Here is a 19,597-nt window from a genome sequence, read left to right on the forward strand (position 1 = left end):
CCCCCGTGCTGCTCAGGTGGGCTTGGGGGAGAGGAGGGGCGCAGCTCTCGCCTGACCTCGCCCCAAGGACCCTCCCAGCCCTGGCACGGTCCCCACACCTGTCCTTGAAGAACCTCCGGAACCCGAAGGCCACCAGCTTCAGCGCGGCCTCGAAGACGAAGACGACGGTGAACACGTAGTTGCAATACTTGAGGGCCTCGTCCAGCGACTGCGAGCAGAGCGTCAGGCTGCGGGGGTCCCTGGCTCGCAGCACCCGTCCGGCTCAGCCTGCCCCCCTCTCCTCTGCACGCAGGGCCGGGCGAGGCCCCCGAGGCGCGGCCCGGAGGTTCCCTTGTGGTGTTCTGAGCCCGGAGGTCCGGGGCACCTGCCCCTCCCAGCCCAGAACCCCCGCCCCACCTGCACTCGGCCCCCACCCACACGGCAGACCCAGCTGAGACCACTCCCTTCCTCTGCAGAGGTGAGGCGGGGAGAGGAGTCCCTTCTTTAGAGCAGGGCAGGGACACAGATACAACGTCAGCGCAATAAAAATCTAAGCGCCTTCCACTTAGCCAGCTTGCTCCTGAGCAGCTGAGCTCACAGATGTGCCCCCAGCCAGTGTTTCCAGACTGTGCGGAGGGTCCTTCGGGGCCGGTGGCCCTCAGAGTGTCACCCACACCACACCTCCACATACCCTGGGAAGCCCGGGCAGGGTTTGGCCAAGGCCGCAGACCTGGGACCCCCAGTGCTGATCCAGACCACCCCCTGAGCGCTGGGCCCCACCTAGGGGTCCACCCCCACCCGGGGGGGCTGTGTCCCCGCGGCCGTCTTGGAGGCAGGTTGAGCGGGCATCTCCAGGCACCGGGCCCCACCTTGGGCTGGTTGTAGTGCTCCATGGACATGGTGATGACGTTGACCCCGATAATGAACGTGATGAAGAGGTCGAGGTAGTGGCTGGTGCACAGCGCGTGGATGGAGCGGCGGGTCGGCGAGTAGTCTGCGTAGTAGGGGCGGCGCTGGGCCTCTGCGGGGAGAGGGTGTCCGTGAGCTGGGGCGGGGGCTGCCCGTGCCCCGGTGGCACTGGGATGTCCCTGCTTGTCTGCTGGGAGGGGTGCAGCATGGGGACTGCTGGGGGAGGGCCCTGGGCTCAGACACAAAGCATTTACCGGAGCCTGGAGGAAAGGATTTCTCCCAGGAAGGGGGGCCCTTCTAGGTGGAAAACGGCTCCCTGTGAGCCCAGCTCCCACTCCTAGCTGGAACCACAGGTTAGGGGCTGGGGCAGGTCACTGTGTGATCCCCTGGGAGCCCTGGCCCTGGGACAGGTGCTAGGTGTGGGCCAGGCAGTGGAGATCCCACCTGGGCCCTGGTCGGTCCCCACCCAGCCAGGGGCTCCTGCCACGTCGGGGTGCAGACACCTTGATGATAGACACTGAGCAGACAGGGGCCTTCCTGGGTGCAGGACCAGTCCTGTCCCCAGCCCCAGCGGTTGCTGGGCACGGGGGCCCACTGCCCCCTGCTCCATCTCAGCCTGGACATGAGCTGCCTCTGATCACCAGGCCCACAATGTCTCTCCTCCTTGTACTCTAAGAGCTCAGTGGCCACTCCCTGCTCTCTGGGCTCTGCCGAACCTCTGGTCCATCTGACGCTGATGCCCACGACCTGGGGAGGGCCTGCGCCAGCCAACGGTTCTGCCTGCCCTAAACCCTTTGGAGCTTGTCATGATCCACTGAGCACTGGGTGAGGGCACAGCTGCCACCACTGGACATGGGAACAATCCTGGGCCACAGAGCCCCGCGTAGGCAGCGCCCAGCGTGACAAGAGCTACAGCTGCCTCGGCCTGGTGGCTCAGGGCCTGGGAGGGCAGGGGCTGATGGGCACTGACCCCACCCTGGGACCCTCATGCCCCTCGGGCTGGCATGCAACCACTAGAGAGATGGTTCAGCTCGTCAGGCTGGCAGCCAGGCAGGCGGAGCAGCCATAGGCGGGTGGGGGTCCCAGAGGGCAGAGCCGCAAGCACTCATGCAGCCAGGCAGGCGCCGGGACCCAAGCTCAGAGGCAGCAGCACAACACCGGGCAGGTGAGCCAGCAAATCCTCTTCCCTCGCGCTGAGGCCTGGCGCCCACCCCCCGCCACCCTGTGCCCATCCAGCAAGCAACCCCAGCAGGCCCGGCACCAGAGCCGGCAACGTCCACCCCTCCCCACGACAGCCACGGAGAAACCGAGGCCGGGCCCACCCACAGCCCCGCGCGCGGGCCAGCAGAAGCAGGGCTGACACGTGCAGGGCGGGGGTGGGGGCAGATACCTGGGCTGGGGGAAGTGCCTGGAAAGACAAGGAGATGGTCTGAGCTGGCCTCGGCGGGGTTGGGCGAGAACTCCACACGGGGCAGGCCGGGCGGGGACACTCAGCAGGCTCCCTGCTGCCCCCAAGCTGACAAGGACTTCCCTAGGACCCTGACTACCTCTGGCAGCTTCGCTTGCTCCACCCGTGGCCCGCGGACTCTCACGGGCGCGAACCGTCCCCTAAAGCCACGGCCGTGAAGACCACGGGTCTCGTTCACGTCCTGTGCCGCTTGGGAGGAGACCCCCTCCTCCTGCCACGCGGCCCTCCCCGCCCTGGCCATCCGGGGGGTGCTGGGGTGCTGGGGCTGGGAGCCCGCCTCTCGGCTGGCGCCGGGATCGCAGGGCACGGGGCGAGGGACCGACCGCCGCCAGCAGTGCCTTACTCCTGCGCTTGCGCTGCAGCCGCCGCTGCCGCTTCTCCTCGCGCCGCCGCGCCTCCTCGGCCTCCTGGTGCTGCCGGCACTTGTGGAAGTTCTCCACCACGACGCCCACGAACATGTTGAGCACGAAAAAGCTGACGATGAGCAGGAAGGAGATGAAGTAGAGCAGCATCCAGGGGTTGTGGTTGGGCACGGGCTGTGGCACACAAGTGACACGTGGGTGCCCGCTCCCCGCTCCGGGGCACCCCTTCTCAAGGATGGCACGTGCCCTCCGGGGTCAGAGACGGGGCCCCGAGATGGCTGGAAACCAGCCTCCTGGGAAAAGGTTCCTCGAGATGCCCAGAAGCTGGAGAACTGGGGGTCCCCGCGGGAGGTGGGCGGACCCCCGCCCCGTACCTGCTGGTCTATGCCCACGGCGTCCAGCCCGTCATACATGATGTTCACCCAGCCGTCCTTGGACGACAGCACAAACAGGGACATCAGCGCCTGTGGGGGCAGAACAAGGCCAGTCACTGCAGCTCCGTGCCTACCCAGGGGACCACACCACCCAGGCTGACCGCGGTGCCGGTCCCCGCCCCCACCCGAGGCCCTGCCCACCTGGCCCAGGTTGTCGAAGTTGTACTTGCGCCGCACCCAGCGGTAGTGAGCCGCCCAGCACTCAGCCTTGGTGGAGATGTTCCTGGTGTCCGCGCCTTCGCAGTAGTAAAACTTGCCTTTGAAGAGCTGACCACGGGGCAGAGGTCACCCTGCGGCCTGGCCCCACGCCCCCGGGCCCCCAGACCCACCCCCACACGACCCTCTCCGGGCTGCCGGCCGCTGCGAACCACAGCCAGATGCCCAAGGCAAGCGGGACGCGTACCTGCACCCCCAGGATGCCAAAGATGATGAAGAAAGCGCAGCAAATGAGGACGATGTTCCCGATGGGCCTGAGTGACGATATCAGGGTCTCCACCACCAGCTTGAGGCCCGGAGCTCGGCTGATGACCCTGGACGCACACAGCGAAGGCGGGTCCCTGATCCCAGCCCGCAGCCCGCAGCCCGCAGCCCGCAGCCCGCAGCCCGCGCCGGCCCCGCCTCCCTCCGGCCCGCGGCCCCGCCCCCGCAGCCCCCGCCCCGCCCACCTCAGGGGCCGGAGCGTCCGCAGGAGCCGCAGCACGCGCAGGATGCCCAGGATCTTGGCGCCCCCCGCCGAGGCCATGGCTACGATGATGTCCACCAGGGACACCAGGACCAACAGCCCATCCAGCACGTTCCAGCTGCTCTGTAGGTAGGCGTGACCGCCGGAGACCAGGCCCAGGGCCACCACCTGGGAGGCGCAGGGGGAAGGAACGCAGGTGGGTGGGGGGGTGCGAGGAGCACAGAAGCTGGGGGCTGCCCTGCGGGCTGCCGGGCAGGCGGGCGGGGATCCCCCCAGGCCTGGTACCTTCACCATCATCTCGGCCACGAAGATCGCCGTGAAGATGTAGTTGGAAACGCTGAGGAAGACGCGCTCCTGCAAGCACAGGGCGGTGGGACAGGCTGGCCGCGCCCCCCTCGACCCCCCCCAACCCCGACTCCCCGACTCCCCCGGCCGGAAGTGCGCCTCACGGTGCTGCCCGGGTCAATGTCGGGCCTCTCTAGGGCGATGGTGATGCAGTTGAGAAAGATGAAGACCAGGACCACGTGATCGAACATCTTGTGGGCGATGATCTTCTGGCAGGAGACCCGGAGCCTGGACGAAGGGCGGGAGCCAGTGAGACGCGGGGGCGGGCCGGGACAGGGCCCACGTGGTGGGGACCGCAGGGGGCGGGGTCGGCTCCACGCAGGCCCGCCCCCCAGCTGGCGCGCCCCACCCCTCACCTGTTCTGCGGAGAGAAGAGGTACAGGGCCCAGGGCTCCCGGCTGCGACACCACGCGGGCTTGTAGGGTTCCAGCACCTTGTGCAGGCGCAAGCAGCAACTCTGGGGGGGGGTTGTGCAGGTCCTCAGGGCCCCTCCCTGCCAGCCAGCCCCTGGGCTCCCAACTGGCCCACCCGGGGCACTGAGACCCACATGGGGAGTCCATGGGAACCCCCTCCCCAAGCTGACCTCCATCCTGCAGAGCTGCCCTGGGCAAGGGGACTCCCCTTGGCCAGAGGCCAGGCCCTGGAGCGAAGTTGCTCCAGAGGTCCCCGTGGCAGAGCTGTGGCCACATCGCCCCTGTTGAGCGTGGCTCAGCCGGTCCTGCTCCCCCTACCCCCGACCTGGGGCAGCCGAGACCCCACGCATCGCATGCCCCCAGTCCCTGCCTCTCCGTTCTGCTGTGGGGAACGAACGGGTCCACGACGGGAGGGAGGTGTGGGGATGGGCCTCCACTCACGTCCTCCACGTCGTCGTCAAACTCCGTGGGGTCCTCCTTGTGGCTGTCGACGCGCAGGAAGAACCCGCCGGGCAGGGCCGGTGTCTGTCCGTTGCAGTCCTGGGACTTTGGGGGCAGCAGCGCAGCCGGCCGCGGGGGCCGCACGTCCAGGCTGCTGCGGTGGTCCAGGGACTCAGCACGCCGCAGCGGGACGGGGAGCGTCTCCGGGGAGGCCCCTGCCCCGGGCCTGCCGTCCTCCACCTCCTCATCCGCGCTGCCCTTGCCCTCCCCGGACAGCAGGGACTCACGCTCCCCACACTGGCTCCGCCGCTTGAGGCTGGGTGCGCGGCCCAGGCTGTTCCAGCTCGAGCGCCGGCTGCTCCAGGCACTGTTGGGGCCCCAGGGGGCGCAGGGCGAGCTTCGGAGGCTGGACTGTGTTGGGGGGTAAGGAGTGAGCAGGGCCAGTGCCCCGGGTCCCCCCACATATCCCCGGGGCCCTGGCCACAGCGGCCTTTCCTGACCAGCAGCATTACTGTGAACACAGTGGTGGCACCTGCAAGGGATCACCCCCTTGACTGCACAGATGGCCGTGCCAGGCAACACCCAGCGACCCGGCATTTCAGCACGTCCCTGAGGCGCCAAGCCCATCCCCCGTGAGTTAGAGACACAGGCAGCCAATGTCCGAGGGCCAAGCTGGGCTGTGGCCGGCCACCTGCGGCCACTGTGAGCTGGGGGGCAGGCACAGGTGCTTATCCACGAGCCTGCGCCCAGCCTCAGGCCGGGAGTCCTCACACACGGCGCCAGTGGCCAGGGCGGGGGCCCACATCAGCGCTGAGCGAGCAGCGTCTGGGGCGTGTAAAGACAAACCGAGCGGCTGTGTCAGGGTCAGGGATCTGGCTCCGCTGCTTCACCCTCCCTCCTGTCACTCACGTCCCCTCCCAGGGGGCAGCTCTGGCTACGCTGCCCAGGGCCTCTGCTGCAGGCACAGGAGATCCTGTCTCCACGGGGCACCCCTCTCCCCTCCCCCTGCTCCCCACCCAAGCAGTGAGCCGCGCCCCCTCCTCCGCCCACCCTCCCTGCCTTCAGAAGCAGCTTCTCCCGCATCCCCTGGGTCTGCAGGAAGCCCTGTGGCTTGGGCTCTTTGGGACACCTGCCCTGCTTCTGTCACAGCATCTTCATCTCCCCCTGGACGTGCGCTCTGTGCCTGCCAGCCTTTAACCTTCACTTCGGTCAGGAGACAAACTCCCAGCCTGGCGTTCCGCTGGAGAGGACGCAGCCATGTATTCTCCGTCTGCTCTACGTGAGCTCCTTCCACGAGAGCAGTAGCTCCCGGCTCCGTTTATAGACAGAGCGGTTGTCTCCGCTTGGGGACAGATTTGTGCAGTGTGACTAGGGTGTATGCGGGGGCCCACACTCCTCCTGGGGAGAGGCCACAAGGACCCAGGTGAAGTGAGTGCCGAGGCCAGGGCAGGGAAGGGTCCCTACCAGCGACTTCTGGTCGCCCAGCTGGGGGTCCACAGAGCTGCTGCTGCCTCGCCGCGAGTCCAGGAGGCCGGGGGCCGGGTCCAGGTGCGGGGAGCTCTTGGGGGTGGGCATGGGTGTAGCCGCCGTGCGCATGATGAGGGGAGGGGGCAGGCTGCCTCGGCCCTCTGGGTGCCCATTGGGGGTCACAGCCAGTGAGTACATCTTCATCTCTGGTAGGAGAAGGGGAATGCTCGCCCTGCATGGCTTCCAGGAAGGGAATCCACCGGCCCAGAGCCTGCCTACGGGAGTCCCAGCTGTCCCAGCCCCGCTGCCCACACGCTCACCAGTGGCCCGGAGATCTGAGAACTTGTCAAAATCCTCCTCCAAGTGGGTGGACGTCTTGTCTTCGTCTGTGTCGGACCTGTTGGCGTCCCCCTGCGCCCCGCAGAGCGGGAGGCAGAGAGCAGTCCCCTCAGGTGGGAGCCATCTGTGCCCAGCACCCTCAGGCAGACTCCCCAGGGACGGCGGGGCCAGTCTGCAGGCTGGGCCTCCGAGTTACCGCCGGGGTGGGGTGGGGGGGTGGCTGCAGGGTGGAGCAAAGCCCCCTCTCCACAGTGGTCCCGGCAGGACTCCCACTCCTCCACCCTCCACCCCTCACCTCCGCCTGGAAGCCCTCCACCAGGATAGCCACCAGCAGGTTGAAGAGCACGTAGTTGCCGAAAGTCATCAGCGCCACGAAGTAGAGGGCGGCCCAGGAGGAGGTGGAGGCCATGCCGTTGTAGAGGACCACGTTCCAGTCCTCCTGGGTGAGGATCTGCGGGGAAGGGCCGTGAGGCAGGGAGTGCTGCGGGCCGGGGGAGGGACACAGCTAAGTCCCGGTTGGTGGGGGGCAGGGGCTCGGCATGGGCGTCTCCGCAGCACAGGCCTCAGACAGGCCCAGGCACACCCTTGGGGGCTGCCTGGAGCTGGACAGTGGCTCTCCTGGGGACCACCGTCCCGTCGGGGGATGCCCACACACGCTTTACCTGGAACACGGTGACGATGGCCCACAGCAGGGAGTCAAAGTTCTTCCTGTCTGGGACTGTGTCTCCGGTGTCTGTCGTCAGGCTGAACTTGCAGCCAAAGAGGTGCATACCCAGGATGCTGAGGGCAGGGCAGGGGTGTGTGAACTCGGGAGGGGTGCGGGGAGGCGGGCAACAGTCACCTCCACACCAAGGGGTTGCTTCGCCCCCGCCAGCCCGCCCCCAGCCCTCCTGGCGCCCACGGCCCGGCTTTCCCAGTGGTCGGCGGGAAGACAGAGGCCGGGGTGGGAGTGACCTGGGGAGCCCATCCCCCGGGGCCTGCCTGGGCCGTCCTGGGGGCTGGAGCCTAGGCCAGCCGGCCACTCAGATGTCCCCGCGCAGGGCCGGGCTGCGCCGCGCCCACCTGAAGATGAAGATGAAGAGCGTGAGCAGCATGCAGAAGGTGGCCACGTTGTCCACGGTCTTCATGAGCACCACCAGCTGCCGCCGCAGCGCCGGCAGGAAACGCACCAGCTTCAGCACCCGCAGCAGCCGGAAGGTCCGCAGCACCGACAGCCCGCCGTCTGCCTGCCCCACGATCTCCCACACGCTGCGGGCCGGCCGGCCGGGGGTCAGCAGGGGCCCCTCCTTGTCTCAAGGGGGGGGCGCAGCCTTGACCGCACGGCTGAGAAGAGGTGCAGCCGTATCCGGGCACCCAAGGGGCCGAGGGACCATGTCAGGGTGGCCAAAGCCCACTGGCTAACTGCCGGGCGCCAGAAGCTGCTGGAACTCGGGCTCTGGCCTTCCCCACCCTCGTCCTTCACGGACAGCTGTGCCTACCTCCCTCCCTGCTGGGGGAACCCCTGGACTCAGAGAGCCCTGCTTCCTCCTGGGGGAGGGTCACCCCAGATTCTCCTCCTCCTTTATGTTGACTTGGCCACAGCAGACACCACCCAGGCAAGGTGGCCTTCCTTGCAGGGGCTGAGACCTGAGTGACCTCCAGCTAGGCGGCTGAGCGCCTACTCTGTTCCTGCAGGGAACGCCCCCCCCCGCGTCCTAGCAACACCTGCCCGAGAAGCAGCGGACTAGTGCAGCTGCCTGCAGGGAGGGACGTGGCCCACGACAGCTGGTGCCCGATTGGGGCTCAGCTCTGTGAGGCGGGGGGGGGGGCGTTCGCCTGACCCCAGAACTTCCTGGGCCCCCGCAGTCCAGGAGGGAGGCAGGGAGCACCTGATGACCACGATGATGCCGTCGAAGATGTTGTAGGGGTTGTGGATGTAGCCCAGCGGGCCACAGGCCAGCAGCTTCAGCAGCATCTCCAGGGCGAACATGCTGGTGAAGACGATGTTGCTGATCTCCAGGGCGCTGGTCAGCTCATCGGGCTGCGGGCGGCGGGGAGGCCGTCAGTGCCCCTCCACGGCTCCCACCCACCGGGGACGAGGCCTCCCTGCCCCCAGGAATCCAGGAGCAGGCAAGGCTACATGTGGGCAGCGCTGGGAGGCAATCTGACCTGGCTGCCCCCCGGGGAGAAATTGGACCCATGCTCTGACCCTGGCTGTCCCCGGCTCCCCGGGAGCCCTGCTGGCTGAGCCCGGCAGCACATCCAAGCTCCGGAGCAAGTGCGGGCCATGGGAACTGAGCCCGAAGCATTCACTCCCGGGTTCCAGGGTGGGCAAGGGGGAGCCCAGGATGCAGAGGGCATGGGAGCCACCTCAGTGGCTGCCGCGGTGTCTGGTGGCCTCACACACCCCTTCTGGTGGCAGAGGCTATGGGGGCCTTTCTTACCGGGGATATGCTGGCTCACCTGTGTGTCCGCACCTGCACGTGCGTGTGCGTGCCCACTGCTAGCACCAATATTCCCACCCGCGTGCACGCCCAAGCACTTCCCAGCATGGGGCCTGCCGTGTGCACACGTACATGACGAAGCACACGAGAACGTGGGTGTATACGTGCAAAAGTTCCTCCTTACCAGGGACTCCCCCAAAACCTCCCGGTGTCCCTGCCTCGACCGGCCCGTTCCCCGCCCCAGAAAGAGCCTCTCGACACGCGGCTGCCACAGACTCCCGCTGCTCAGGTGACCCCTGAGTTGTTCCAGAGTGAAAAAAATCACTTAAACAGCTGGAAAAGCCCCAGGAGTGGCACTCAAGGAACACTCATTTGGTCACCAAAAGTGACCCAGCCTGGTCCCCAGAAACTACCCCCTCTCCCTGCCAAATCTGGCCACTGCCCCTCCCTGCTGTGGCCCCGGTCTGGGGCAGGGGCCAAGGAGGCCCAGTGTGCACGGTCGAGAGCTTCTACGGCTGCTGGGGGCACCAGACATGACCCCACCGCCTCCTCCTGGGGGCCACCCCATGCTCTGGCCTTTTGTGAGTACCCAGTGGTCACAGCCAGTGGTCCCAGCTTGTAGAAGGGGCATCCCCTCTGCGAGAGCTAAGCCAGGGGCATCCCGTTCTCAGAAGCACCAGATGCCCTTGGCCCTGCTGCCTCTAGTCTATGCTGGCCCCCCGGACCCCGGGTCAGGAAAAAGCTCCACGCGGGAAGTGTGGCGCGTGTCTGTGCTCGCTATCGACAGAGCCCTGGCCCAAGGAGATGCAGGCATCTCTCGAGCAATGGACAGAAACCTCCTGTGGCCGAGCACACCTGTTCCAACACCAGCCCAGCCCCTGCCGCCCCGCAGCCCTTCCGCAGGGTCCCACAGGAGCACGAGCTCCCCGGGGGGCACAAGGGCCATCCCAGCGCCTCCCTCACCTGCTCATGGTACTCCACGCCCATGCTCAGCGTGTTGGTGAGAATGGCCACCATGATGCCACGGTTGAAGTACTTGCTGTCCACGATGCGGCACAGCTTGCCACTGAAGGTGGCCCACGCGTGGCCAAGACCGCCCTGCTCGCCCGGGGCCGCCCGCCGCTGCGCCCGTGGCCGCATGCTGCCCTGGCCTGGCGCGTCGGCTGCCGGTGGGGCCCGCATGGGGTCGCGGCGGTCCCCGTGCTGCACGTCCTGTGTGAACTCATACACCGCGTTGCCTTCTGAGCCTCCGCTCTCAGAGTCGCTGAGCTCGAAGTCAGGGTCGTCCAGGGCGCTGGCGCAATATGGACAGTCCTTCAGCTCGCACGTCAGCGTGCCTGCCTGGGGGCTGGGCAGGGGGCAGGGCACGCTCAGGCCCGAGAGGTGGCTGGGGGCCCGGCCCAGTCCTGTGGGGAGAAGGGCACGGGCAGGGTCAGGCCACAGCCAGGCGGGGCTCCCGTAGGGTACACCGGGTGCACAGCTTGACCGGTAGCAGAGACGCCCTGTCTGCCGGCAACTGCGCTGTCTGCGGAAAAGGCATGTGAGAGCCGTTCTCATGCCCACGTCGGACAGGAATAACGAACGGCAATGCCCTATCTATCCCAACTTGTCTGAACCCTCGCTGCTCTGATTCGAGAAATGCACACGAGACCCAGGGCCCACCGTACGGCTTCCTCGTGCAAAGTCTCTGGAGCCGGAGGTGTGGCTCCCAACAACCGCCTGCAGTGGCCTCCATGCGCCACAGCTCCAGAGCCCTACAGGATAGGCTGGGCTGCGGCACACACACCACAGCGGGCTGGCCACGCCCCCCCACCTGCTCCTGATGCACTATGGCCCGCACCCCTGCACACACCACCCAGGAAGGCCTCACGGTTGCATGGGACCCAGTGTCCCTCCGACTGCCTGTCCGACGGGGGTGCAGCTGAGCCCCACCTGGGAGAGGCCAGGAGTGTACTGGGGCACACCTGGCCCCTTCCCAGATGCTCGCAGGCTCTGGGACCTCAATGTTACCTTCTGTACCCCGCGCCCCAGCATCTCAGCCTAGAAAAGGGACCAGCCACTCCTCTAAAGTGACCAGTCACAGACATGGGCATGTAACCACTCCTGGGGCCTGGTGGGGCAAGGGGGCACAGGCCTGGGGGTCTAATGGGGTTTGTCAGTCTTGGAATTCTCCTATTCCTGTGAGGTTTGTGTCTCACTTGTACTGGGGCTGTCTGGGGCTTGCTATAAGGTGGAAAGAGACCTGGCGCCCTCTCCAGACCAGCGGCATCAGAGCCCAAGTTGCCCAGCCCCCCCCCCCCCCCCCCACCAATGAAACTCGAAAGGAGAAAGGAAGACATCCCAAGAGTCCTGTCTCCTCACGGCTCACCCAGCCTGGGTCCCAACCTCCACCACAGGTGGGGGGCTGGGTCCTTACCATGTTCCCCGACCAAATGCTGGATCTTCTCATAGGGGTCGGCACCCCTCAGGCTCAGGGGGCTGTGCTCTCCAGCTCCTGGAGGCCCGCCAGCCCGCTTCCCCTTGGGCCCGGGGCCGGGGCCGCCTTTGCCGCCCCCCACGGATGAGGGCAGGATGGTGGGGTAGTTCATGGCTCCCAGCCCCGTGGCCAGCTTGAGGTTGGCGGTGGCTGCGGCCGCGGTGGATGCCACCCGGGCCCTCTCCTGCGGCCCCTCCACGTGGCAGTCTGCGTGGTACACGCTGTGCACCGACTCGGCATCGGGGGGCCCATGGCCCGGCGAGGGCAAGGCCCCGGCCCGCACCAGCCGGGTGTCCCCAGGGCTGGGCTCGGGCCGGCGGGGGCTGCCGTGGCTGAAATGGTAGTGGTGGTGGTGGTGGTGGTGGTGGTGGTAGACCAGGTGGTGGACGGAGGCCGTGGGCCTTCCCGCCCGCCTCGGCCGCCGCCCAGGGCCCTGGCTGTGCAGGCCGCCGCTGGGGTCCACCTTCTGGCGCCAGCGGCTCTGCCAGCGTGCATACAGACGCAGGCCGCGCCGCTTGACCTTGCGGCAGATGTGGCCCACGTACTTGAGCAGCTCCTCGTAGCAGCTGCCCGGCTCTGAGAAGCTGGCCAGTGTGCTGTCGTTGGACAGGTAGCGCGCCCGCTGCTCCCGCATGAGCTGGTTCTCCCGCTGCTTGGTCTCCGAGAACTGCGTGGCGATCACCACCAGGCACAGGTTGATCATGAAGAAGGAACCCACCTGCGGCGGGCGGGCAATGGTGAGCCTCCAGGGGCCGGCCGCGACCCGTCGCCCCGCCGGCCTCTGACCAGGGAGCTGGGGAAGAGGGCCAGGAGGGGCGGGTGACGGCCAGCAGGGCAGTGACCGAGTCCCCGAGGGAACACCGAGCCCTACTGCGCGCTGCTTGTTCTAGGGGCTGGGGACACAGCTGTGAGCATGGCTGGGCGGGTGCCCCACGATGCTGGGGTCCCCGCTGATGCGAAGCCGGAACCCAGCACCTGCCACGGGCGGCTCAGGGTAAGTGCTCCTTGCCCATCTGCACGGCCCACATGTGGACAGGTGAGCTCGCCACCCCCATCCCTGACCCCAAAGCTTCACTTCCTCCAGGAGGGGTCACCAAGCAACACTTCTCTGCTCGTGCTCGTGATCAGAAACAAGGCAGCAGGACACCTCCCCATCTGTGTTCACAGCGGGGTCCTCGCAGACCGTGCCCGGGTCATCTCCGAGCCTGGAAGCCCAAGTACACTGCGGAGGGCTGTGCCTGGCGGGGGCACCTACGCTAGAGAGACCCATGCCTTCAAGGCAGCCTGCTCTACGAAGGACTGGGTCTGTAGGCCCATGAGCACTGGGGCAGTCTGGGAACCCCAGACACGGTCCTGCATCTCCTGCAGCCTCCAGACAGGACCCGGCTGTGGGAGGGCCAGGGGGGGCTGCCGGAGGGCTCCTGGAGGTGGGCCTTCCCCAGTAACGCCGTCCTGTTGGAGGCCAGGCAGAAGCCCCCAGCCGCCCCACGGGCAGCCCTGGCCCTCTGCTGCCCTGCAGCTCGGCCAGCTCAGCGACCCTGAGCGTCAGCGGAGGCTGGGAGGGTGCGGCGTTGGGAAGGGGCACGACAGCGCCCGCCAAAAGGGGACTTTGGTGGTCCGCGGCCAGCCGTCACGCTGCTGGGGCACCCCCACCCGCAAGCACTGGTGAGCACCCCGCCCAGCCCCTGGGACTCGCCCCGTTGCCCGCACTCACGATGATGAGCAGAATGAAGTAGATGAAGTTGTAGAAGGAATGCGCGTCCATGACGTAGTACATTATGTCCACCCAGCCCTCCAGCGTGATCACCTGCGGGGACAGGCGGCTGCACACACGCACGGCCCCCGGAAGGGCGGCGGGGCCTCCTCGCCAGTCCCCCCGCGGCCCCGCACACGCAGTGCCCCGGCCCCCCGCCTTGTCCCGGCTGATGGGCAACCTGAGGCCGGGCCCTCCGCCGCAGAGCCGGGACCCACCTGGAAGATGGCGATCCACGCGTAGCCGATGTTGTCGAAATTGATGGCGCCGTTGTGGGGGTTGGAGCCGCCGGAGCGGCACACGTTGTAATACTGGTTCCAGTTGATGCAGGCGTTGTGGGCGGCACCGGCCACGCCCTCGCGCTGCGGCTGCCCATAGGCCTCCCAGCCCAGCGTGCACTCCACACGCAGCTCCCGGCGGCTGGGGATGTGCGAGCACTTCTGCATGCCGTTGTCTCGGCGAGAGGAGCAGATGAAGGGATTCTCCTCGCCCTCCTCCGTCTGGTAGTACGGCCGCAGGAAGGTGAGGTTGTTGTTTCTGTGGGCAGACGGCGGTCCCGGAGCCGCAGAGGGACGCAGAGACGAGACAGACGGACAGAAGAGCAGAGAAACACAGAGAAACGAAGGGTGAGATAGGCAGCGACGAAAACAGTGTGACAGGTGGACAGAAACAGTGAAACGAGCAGATTAACAGAGAAGTACCCAAAAGCACCCGTAAAAACAAAAGAAACAGATCCGGAAAAAAGATCCCCATCTAACAGTATTCTAAGTGCGTCCCTAGAACCGGAACTGGAGGGGAGGAGCCTGAGGGGCTGGAGAGATGGAGCATCTGGAGGCTGCACATCTAGGACATCTAGGGGCCGGGCTGGAGCATCTAGGGTGGGGCTATAGAGGAGGAGCCTACTGGGGGCGGAGCACATGGGGGTGGGGCATCTGGGGGAGGGGCATCTAGGGGCCGGGCTGTAGGGGCGGAGCATCTGGGGCGGGGCCCTAGCAGTGGAGCATCTGGAGGCAGAGCATCTAGGGGCCGGGCTGGAGCATCTGGGGTGGGGCTGTAGGGGAGAAGCCTACTGGGGGCGGAGCATCTAGGGGGTGGAGCATCTAAGGGCCGGGCTAGAGGCTTGCAGCATCTGGGGTGGGGCCAGAGGGGAGGAGCCTGCTGGGGGCGGAGCATCTGGGGTGGGGCCGGAGAGGAGGAGCCTGCTGGGAGCACGAGGCCCCAAGAGCCCACAGGGCCCCACACCTGGCAAAGGTGCTGTCCAGGAAGCAGCGGTTGCGCAGCAGGCCAGCCCACAGCTGGACACCCACGATGCCAAAGATGAAGAAGACGAAGAAGCAGAGCAGGAGAACGTTCCCGAGCATGGGCAGTGTGTCCAGCAGCAGCGTGACCAGGATCCGCATGCCTGCAGGGGCAGGGAAAAAAGCACAGCAGAGCTCTCCCGGTGCCCCCTCTAGCCCGCACCCCTACGGAGCGCCCTCAGTCCTCCCAATTTTCACACATGGGATTGGCAACTCCGGGGAGAGCTTGCAGTGGTCCCCACACACTTGGCAGGCCCTGAGCCCCATGACACCTGTGGATCAGACCTACATGAAGGAAAGCAAGGCTGTGGGCCTAGAAGGTCTGGGGGCTGGCGGAGTCCAACAGCCCAACAGCCCCAGCCTCGGGGTCCCCAGGAGCTTGGGCTCTGGGATGCCTCCAGCACTCAGGAACCCGGGGTCGTACAACGAGTACGGGGTCGAACGAGCATTTCTTCCCAGGCCCTGTGTGAATCGTGCTGGAGGCAAGCCCTGCCCTGGAGGGAGGGACCCCAGGGCAGGGGCGGTGTGCTGAGAGGCAATGCTGAAGCCTGGGCGCCTGGTGCTGGATAGATGCAAATGAAATCGGGAGCCGGTCAGCTGAGCCCCGTGTGGTCACCGGCCCCTACCCACGTGAGCCTGACCCCGCCCAGACCTCAGCAAGGAGGACTGACTCCTCCCCTGGAACAAGCAAGGGCAGGGCTGAGGCAGCAAACCGCCCTCTGGGCCGGCAGGAGGGGGGTGCAGATGCCAAGGCCTCGGGGAGCAGCAACCTGGGGGGTGGGCACGACATGGTGGAACAGCCCATGCAGCCCCCCGCATGACCTTCAAAGGCAATGCAGATGAGGAGCCTGAGGTTAGCCCAGCAGCACGGTGGGGAGCCCGGGCCCTGCGCAGACTGTCACTCCCCAACCCGGTCCGGTTTGTTGTGTGCTCTCCAGAAAACAAGCAGCCAGTCCCCAGGAGCCCCCTGCCGCATCCCCCCCCACACCCCAGGGCTGGGGCCACCGCATCTAGGAGCAGCCCCAGCAGATCCCGGTGAGCTCTCCACAGGGCCAGCAGGACGCGCAGGCCTGTCCTGGGGGAGGGTCACTCACTGGGCACACGGTTGATGGCGCGGAGGGGCCGCAGCACGCGCACAGTCCGGATGGCCGAGAGGCTCACATTGTGCCCGTCCAGCGAGTACTCCATCATGCTGGGGGAGGGGCAGAGGGACAGGGAGGCTCGGGGGCTGGGGCCTGGGCAGGGCCCTGGGGGCAGGGCTGAGCACCACCTTTCTCCAGAGCACCTTGCCAGCTGAGGCCAGAGGGCCTGGTCCCTGTGCCTCCCTGGGGTACCCCTGGGGCCCCTCGCCACTCATGGACCATCTGCATCTGTCCTCCCCCCCCCACCGCTGGCCATGGGGCAGCATCCTGCTCCCTGTCAGAGACTGCACTGACCCCACCCCCAGCTGCCTCCCAGTACTGGCTCCACTGGATCCCTGCAGAGTGCACCTCCCCTCCTGGTGGGACCCTGGTCACTAGCAGAGCCCCGGAGGGGCAGGTGCCCAGCCGGGCTTGGCTGGACACACCAGCCACCACGGGTCCAAGGGTCTCCTGGACCAGCCCCGGCTCTTGGGGGGCAGAGGAGCATACCCTGCCATGACGATGAAGAAATCCAGCCTGTTCCACGTGTCCCCCAGGTAGCACTTCTGCCCGAAGAGCCCCAGGGCCACCATCTTGATGATCATCTCCACCGCGAAGAAGGCGAAGATGAAATCGTCGAAGGCCTGGCAGGAGACGGAGCCTGAGCGCCTGTCCTGCCGGCGCTCCCCCAGTGCCGGCCCCCGCCACCCCGGCGTCCCGGGCCCACCTCCAGGGTGCTGCAGCGCTCTGACTGGCACTCGACGTCCTCACAGGGCCGGAACATGCCCAGGGTCACGCAGTTGAGCATGATGACCAGCATGCTGACGTGCTCGAACCACGTGGGCCGGGCGCCGAGTTAAGGATCAACGGTGGGGACAGGAGCGGCCCGGGGAGCGCGGACCCGGGACCCACCTCAGCACCCAATCCACGGGGCCTGCAGAGGCAGGGGCCACGACCCTGGCCCCTGTGTGCCGTGCCGGCAACCCTCTGCCGTGGGCCCCTGTCCGCCAGCCCCTGCCTCTCTGCCAGGCTCCCCCCGACACTGGCGCCCCAAGCTGAGGCCGGTCACTTAGGGAGTCCTCTCACGGGCTCCATCCAGCCTGGGCCCCCACGTGCTGCGGATGTGCACACACCGTGAGGGGAGCGAGAACGCGTCTTGGCGCTAACCCCCACGTGACTCCAGCAGGCCAACGGGGCCCTGACCAAAGCTGCTGGGACGGGGAATGAAGGCTTTCAATCCGCTCAGCCATTGGGCGCGGGGGACCCACTGTCCTCCTGAGCACCTGCACCAACGGGGACCCAGGAGGACACCTCCTCGCCCCCTCCCCAGCCGTCCCCAGTCCCAGAGCCAAAAATGCCCATGGTGACCGGCCCTGTCCAGGAATCTCTGGCTGACAAGAGGACGTCCCCATGGGGTGGGAGCCTCTGAAGCCAGCTCAGCAGGCAGTGCCGCTTCCCCACACACTCCGCACCCTTGCACCCCTGGTGTGGGGACCAGAGCCCCCCTGTGACCTCCCGGACATCCCAGGAGCAGCCACCAGGGGGCGCCAGGGCTCCACACAGGCCATACAGTGCCCTGGCCCAGGGTGGGGGTCTCTGGGAAGGGGTGCACCCAGCACCCGCACCCCAGTTGGTGCACTAGGGACTCGGGGCGCCCTGTGCTGGGCCGGCTGGGCCAGGCTGCGTGGGGAGATGGGCGCCACGCAAACCCTGTGAATATGGACAGGTACGCCCAGTGGCTGGCAGGGCTTGCAGTATTCTGTGCACCCCACACGCTGTCCCCACATCAGGATCTGGAAGCAGCCCGTCCCCTTCCCTCTCTCCCCCAGCACCCCGTCCCTGGGCAGAGGCGGGGCCAGCACCATCACTCCATTCCCACCCACACGGCCCCAGCCCTCAGCCCCCACCCAGGGGCCTGGCGTGCCTGCGGATGGGGATGGGAGGCCAGAGACCTGTGGCTGATGACCGCACCTGCAGTGCGCCAGCAAGCCTCCACCGGGGCGTCTTGGGGCCCCCCTGCACAGACCAGGTCCCAGGCTGTCAAGGGGTGCTCAGGTTGCACCAACCTCCTAACCCTTTGTCCCTTAAAGGCTGCAGTCATACCTCTAAGGAGGGACATCTGTGCGTGTCACCGCAGGGGGAGGGTGTCCCCAGTTTAGAATGGCTCAGCAGACCCTCCTGCAAGGAGACGAACCTCCCACATCCCCACAAGGCCCAGCCAGAGAGCAGGAGGCTATGGGTGGGTGACGGTCAGAGGGTGTGAAGGAGTGTGTCCCACCCCTGACCCAGGTGGACGCAGGTGCACGCCCCCCCTCCTTGCCCCGGCTTGGAAGAAGCCCACCAGCTACCCTCAAGGCCCTAACCTTCATTGCTACCCACCCTCACTACTGTAAGACCCGTAGCCACTGTTCGGGGTCCTGGCAGAGGAAGGTGGGATGAAAGGGGCAGGTACAGCCATCTCCTGGTCTAGGGGATTCCCGCAGGGGACCTGCCCCAGACCCCACAGGTGGTGTCGGGCAAAGCTGAGGACCTCTGCCCTCGAAAACAGAGCAGACCCAGGCCCTGGGCTCCTCTAGGCCAGAACCCACAAGACTATTCAGCTCAAGGGCTGGGAGGGGCCCTCACTCCCCAAGACAAGCCATAAACCAGGGCCCTGTAACAGGAAAAGACAGCCCCACTTGGGGTCCTACCTCCACATCTTCCCAAGCTGCCGACAAGTGAAGCCTGGGACCCACCAACCGTGGCTTCCGACTCCGCTGGTCCTGTGGGCGCGGGCCTGCCTGCCCCACCCATGAGGCACGCCTGGCAGGCTCAGGACCCCTCGGGCAGAAGCCTGGGTGCCCAGCCGGGAGGACACGAGTGCAGGTTCATCCCAGAAGTAGGCACACTACTGGGGTTACTGGTGACCAAACCGGTCAGCACGAGCCCAGCACCTCGGAAGTCCTCCATCCACCCCCAAGAGCTCTCACCCCTTTGGGGTTTCTCTCCTAACGATAATGCCTGTCCCCCAACCAGCCCAGACACACACCTGGGAGGAAATGACCCTAGGGTCCTGCACCTGGGCCCCAAGACCTTGCCTTGGTCTGTGTAGGGGTGTGTAAGGGTGCTCACATGTACACACGGTTCTCCCGAGACCCCCCAGAGCCACCCTGCAGATGGCTGGGGGCTCCCCAGAGAAAAAAGAGCAGCCGGCCCAGGGGTTACCACACACCAAGGCCACCCCCTCCCCCATCACACCTTAGTGGGCAGCCAAGGACAGGCAGGGCCAACCTGCTCCTCACCCAGAACCCGGCGACTCCCAGAGACTTAATCACACAGATGGGATTTTCTAAGTTTTAATTAAAAATCCTTTAGGTTTTGAACCAACTTCTACAAATTAGAGTCAGCTTCCACCAGGGTTCCAAAAAAGCCTCAGCGATGCACAGCCAGGAGGCGGCGGCCACACCGGCACAGGGAGGGGCCAAGTCCGACGCTGAGTGACGCGGTCTCTGCCACAGGACCCCAGAGCTCTGGCAGGCTCAGTCTGGCTGTGAGCCCCCTGACCCACATCCTGCGACTACCCCGGGCCTAGCTGTTCCAGCTCCAGGGAACTCCTGGGGCCTGGGCTGGGCCTGCACCACCACCCAGGCTGGTGGGGGGTGGCCCATCAATGAGAGGGTCCAGACAGGCCTGATGAGGGGTCCCAGA

General features: G+C 66.6%; 1 protein-coding gene across 1 annotated transcript in view; it reads right to left on the reverse strand.

The window, feature by feature from the left end:
- Positions 1-19,597, reverse strand: part of LOC111156013 (calcium voltage-gated channel subunit alpha1 H) — a 55,056-nt gene that overhangs the window by 4,988 nt on the left and 30,471 nt on the right. The window contains exons 3-28 of the mRNA XM_022516542.1: positions 16,638-16,749; positions 16,421-16,554; positions 15,884-15,981; positions 14,734-14,893; positions 13,710-14,028; positions 13,453-13,545; positions 11,679-12,456; positions 10,226-10,668; positions 8,708-8,859; positions 7,902-8,087; positions 7,502-7,619; positions 7,135-7,290; positions 6,821-6,911; positions 6,498-6,706; positions 5,034-5,444; positions 4,536-4,636; positions 4,284-4,407; positions 4,120-4,188; positions 3,818-4,002; positions 3,556-3,682; positions 3,294-3,419; positions 3,093-3,182; positions 2,700-2,892; positions 2,279-2,296; positions 849-1,000; positions 99-208 (exon numbers count right to left, since the gene is read on the reverse strand). Of these exons, the coding sequence (XP_022372250.1) occupies positions 99-208; positions 849-1,000; positions 2,279-2,296; positions 2,700-2,892; positions 3,093-3,182; positions 3,294-3,419; positions 3,556-3,682; positions 3,818-4,002; positions 4,120-4,188; positions 4,284-4,407; positions 4,536-4,636; positions 5,034-5,444; positions 6,498-6,706; positions 6,821-6,911; positions 7,135-7,290; positions 7,502-7,619; positions 7,902-8,087; positions 8,708-8,859; positions 10,226-10,668; positions 11,679-12,456; positions 13,453-13,545; positions 13,710-14,028; positions 14,734-14,893; positions 15,884-15,981; positions 16,421-16,554; positions 16,638-16,749 (4,755 nt within the window). The remainder of the gene's footprint in view (positions 1-98; positions 209-848; positions 1,001-2,278; positions 2,297-2,699; positions 2,893-3,092; positions 3,183-3,293; positions 3,420-3,555; positions 3,683-3,817; positions 4,003-4,119; positions 4,189-4,283; positions 4,408-4,535; positions 4,637-5,033; positions 5,445-6,497; positions 6,707-6,820; positions 6,912-7,134; positions 7,291-7,501; positions 7,620-7,901; positions 8,088-8,707; positions 8,860-10,225; positions 10,669-11,678; positions 12,457-13,452; positions 13,546-13,709; positions 14,029-14,733; positions 14,894-15,883; positions 15,982-16,420; positions 16,555-16,637; positions 16,750-19,597) is intronic.

Source organism: Enhydra lutris, unplaced genomic scaffold (assembly GCF_002288905.1).
Source record: "Enhydra lutris kenyoni isolate GAN:26980312 unplaced genomic scaffold, ASM228890v2 scaffoldscaffold45, whole genome shotgun sequence".
Lineage (NCBI taxonomy): Eukaryota > Metazoa > Chordata > Mammalia > Carnivora > Mustelidae > Enhydra > Enhydra lutris.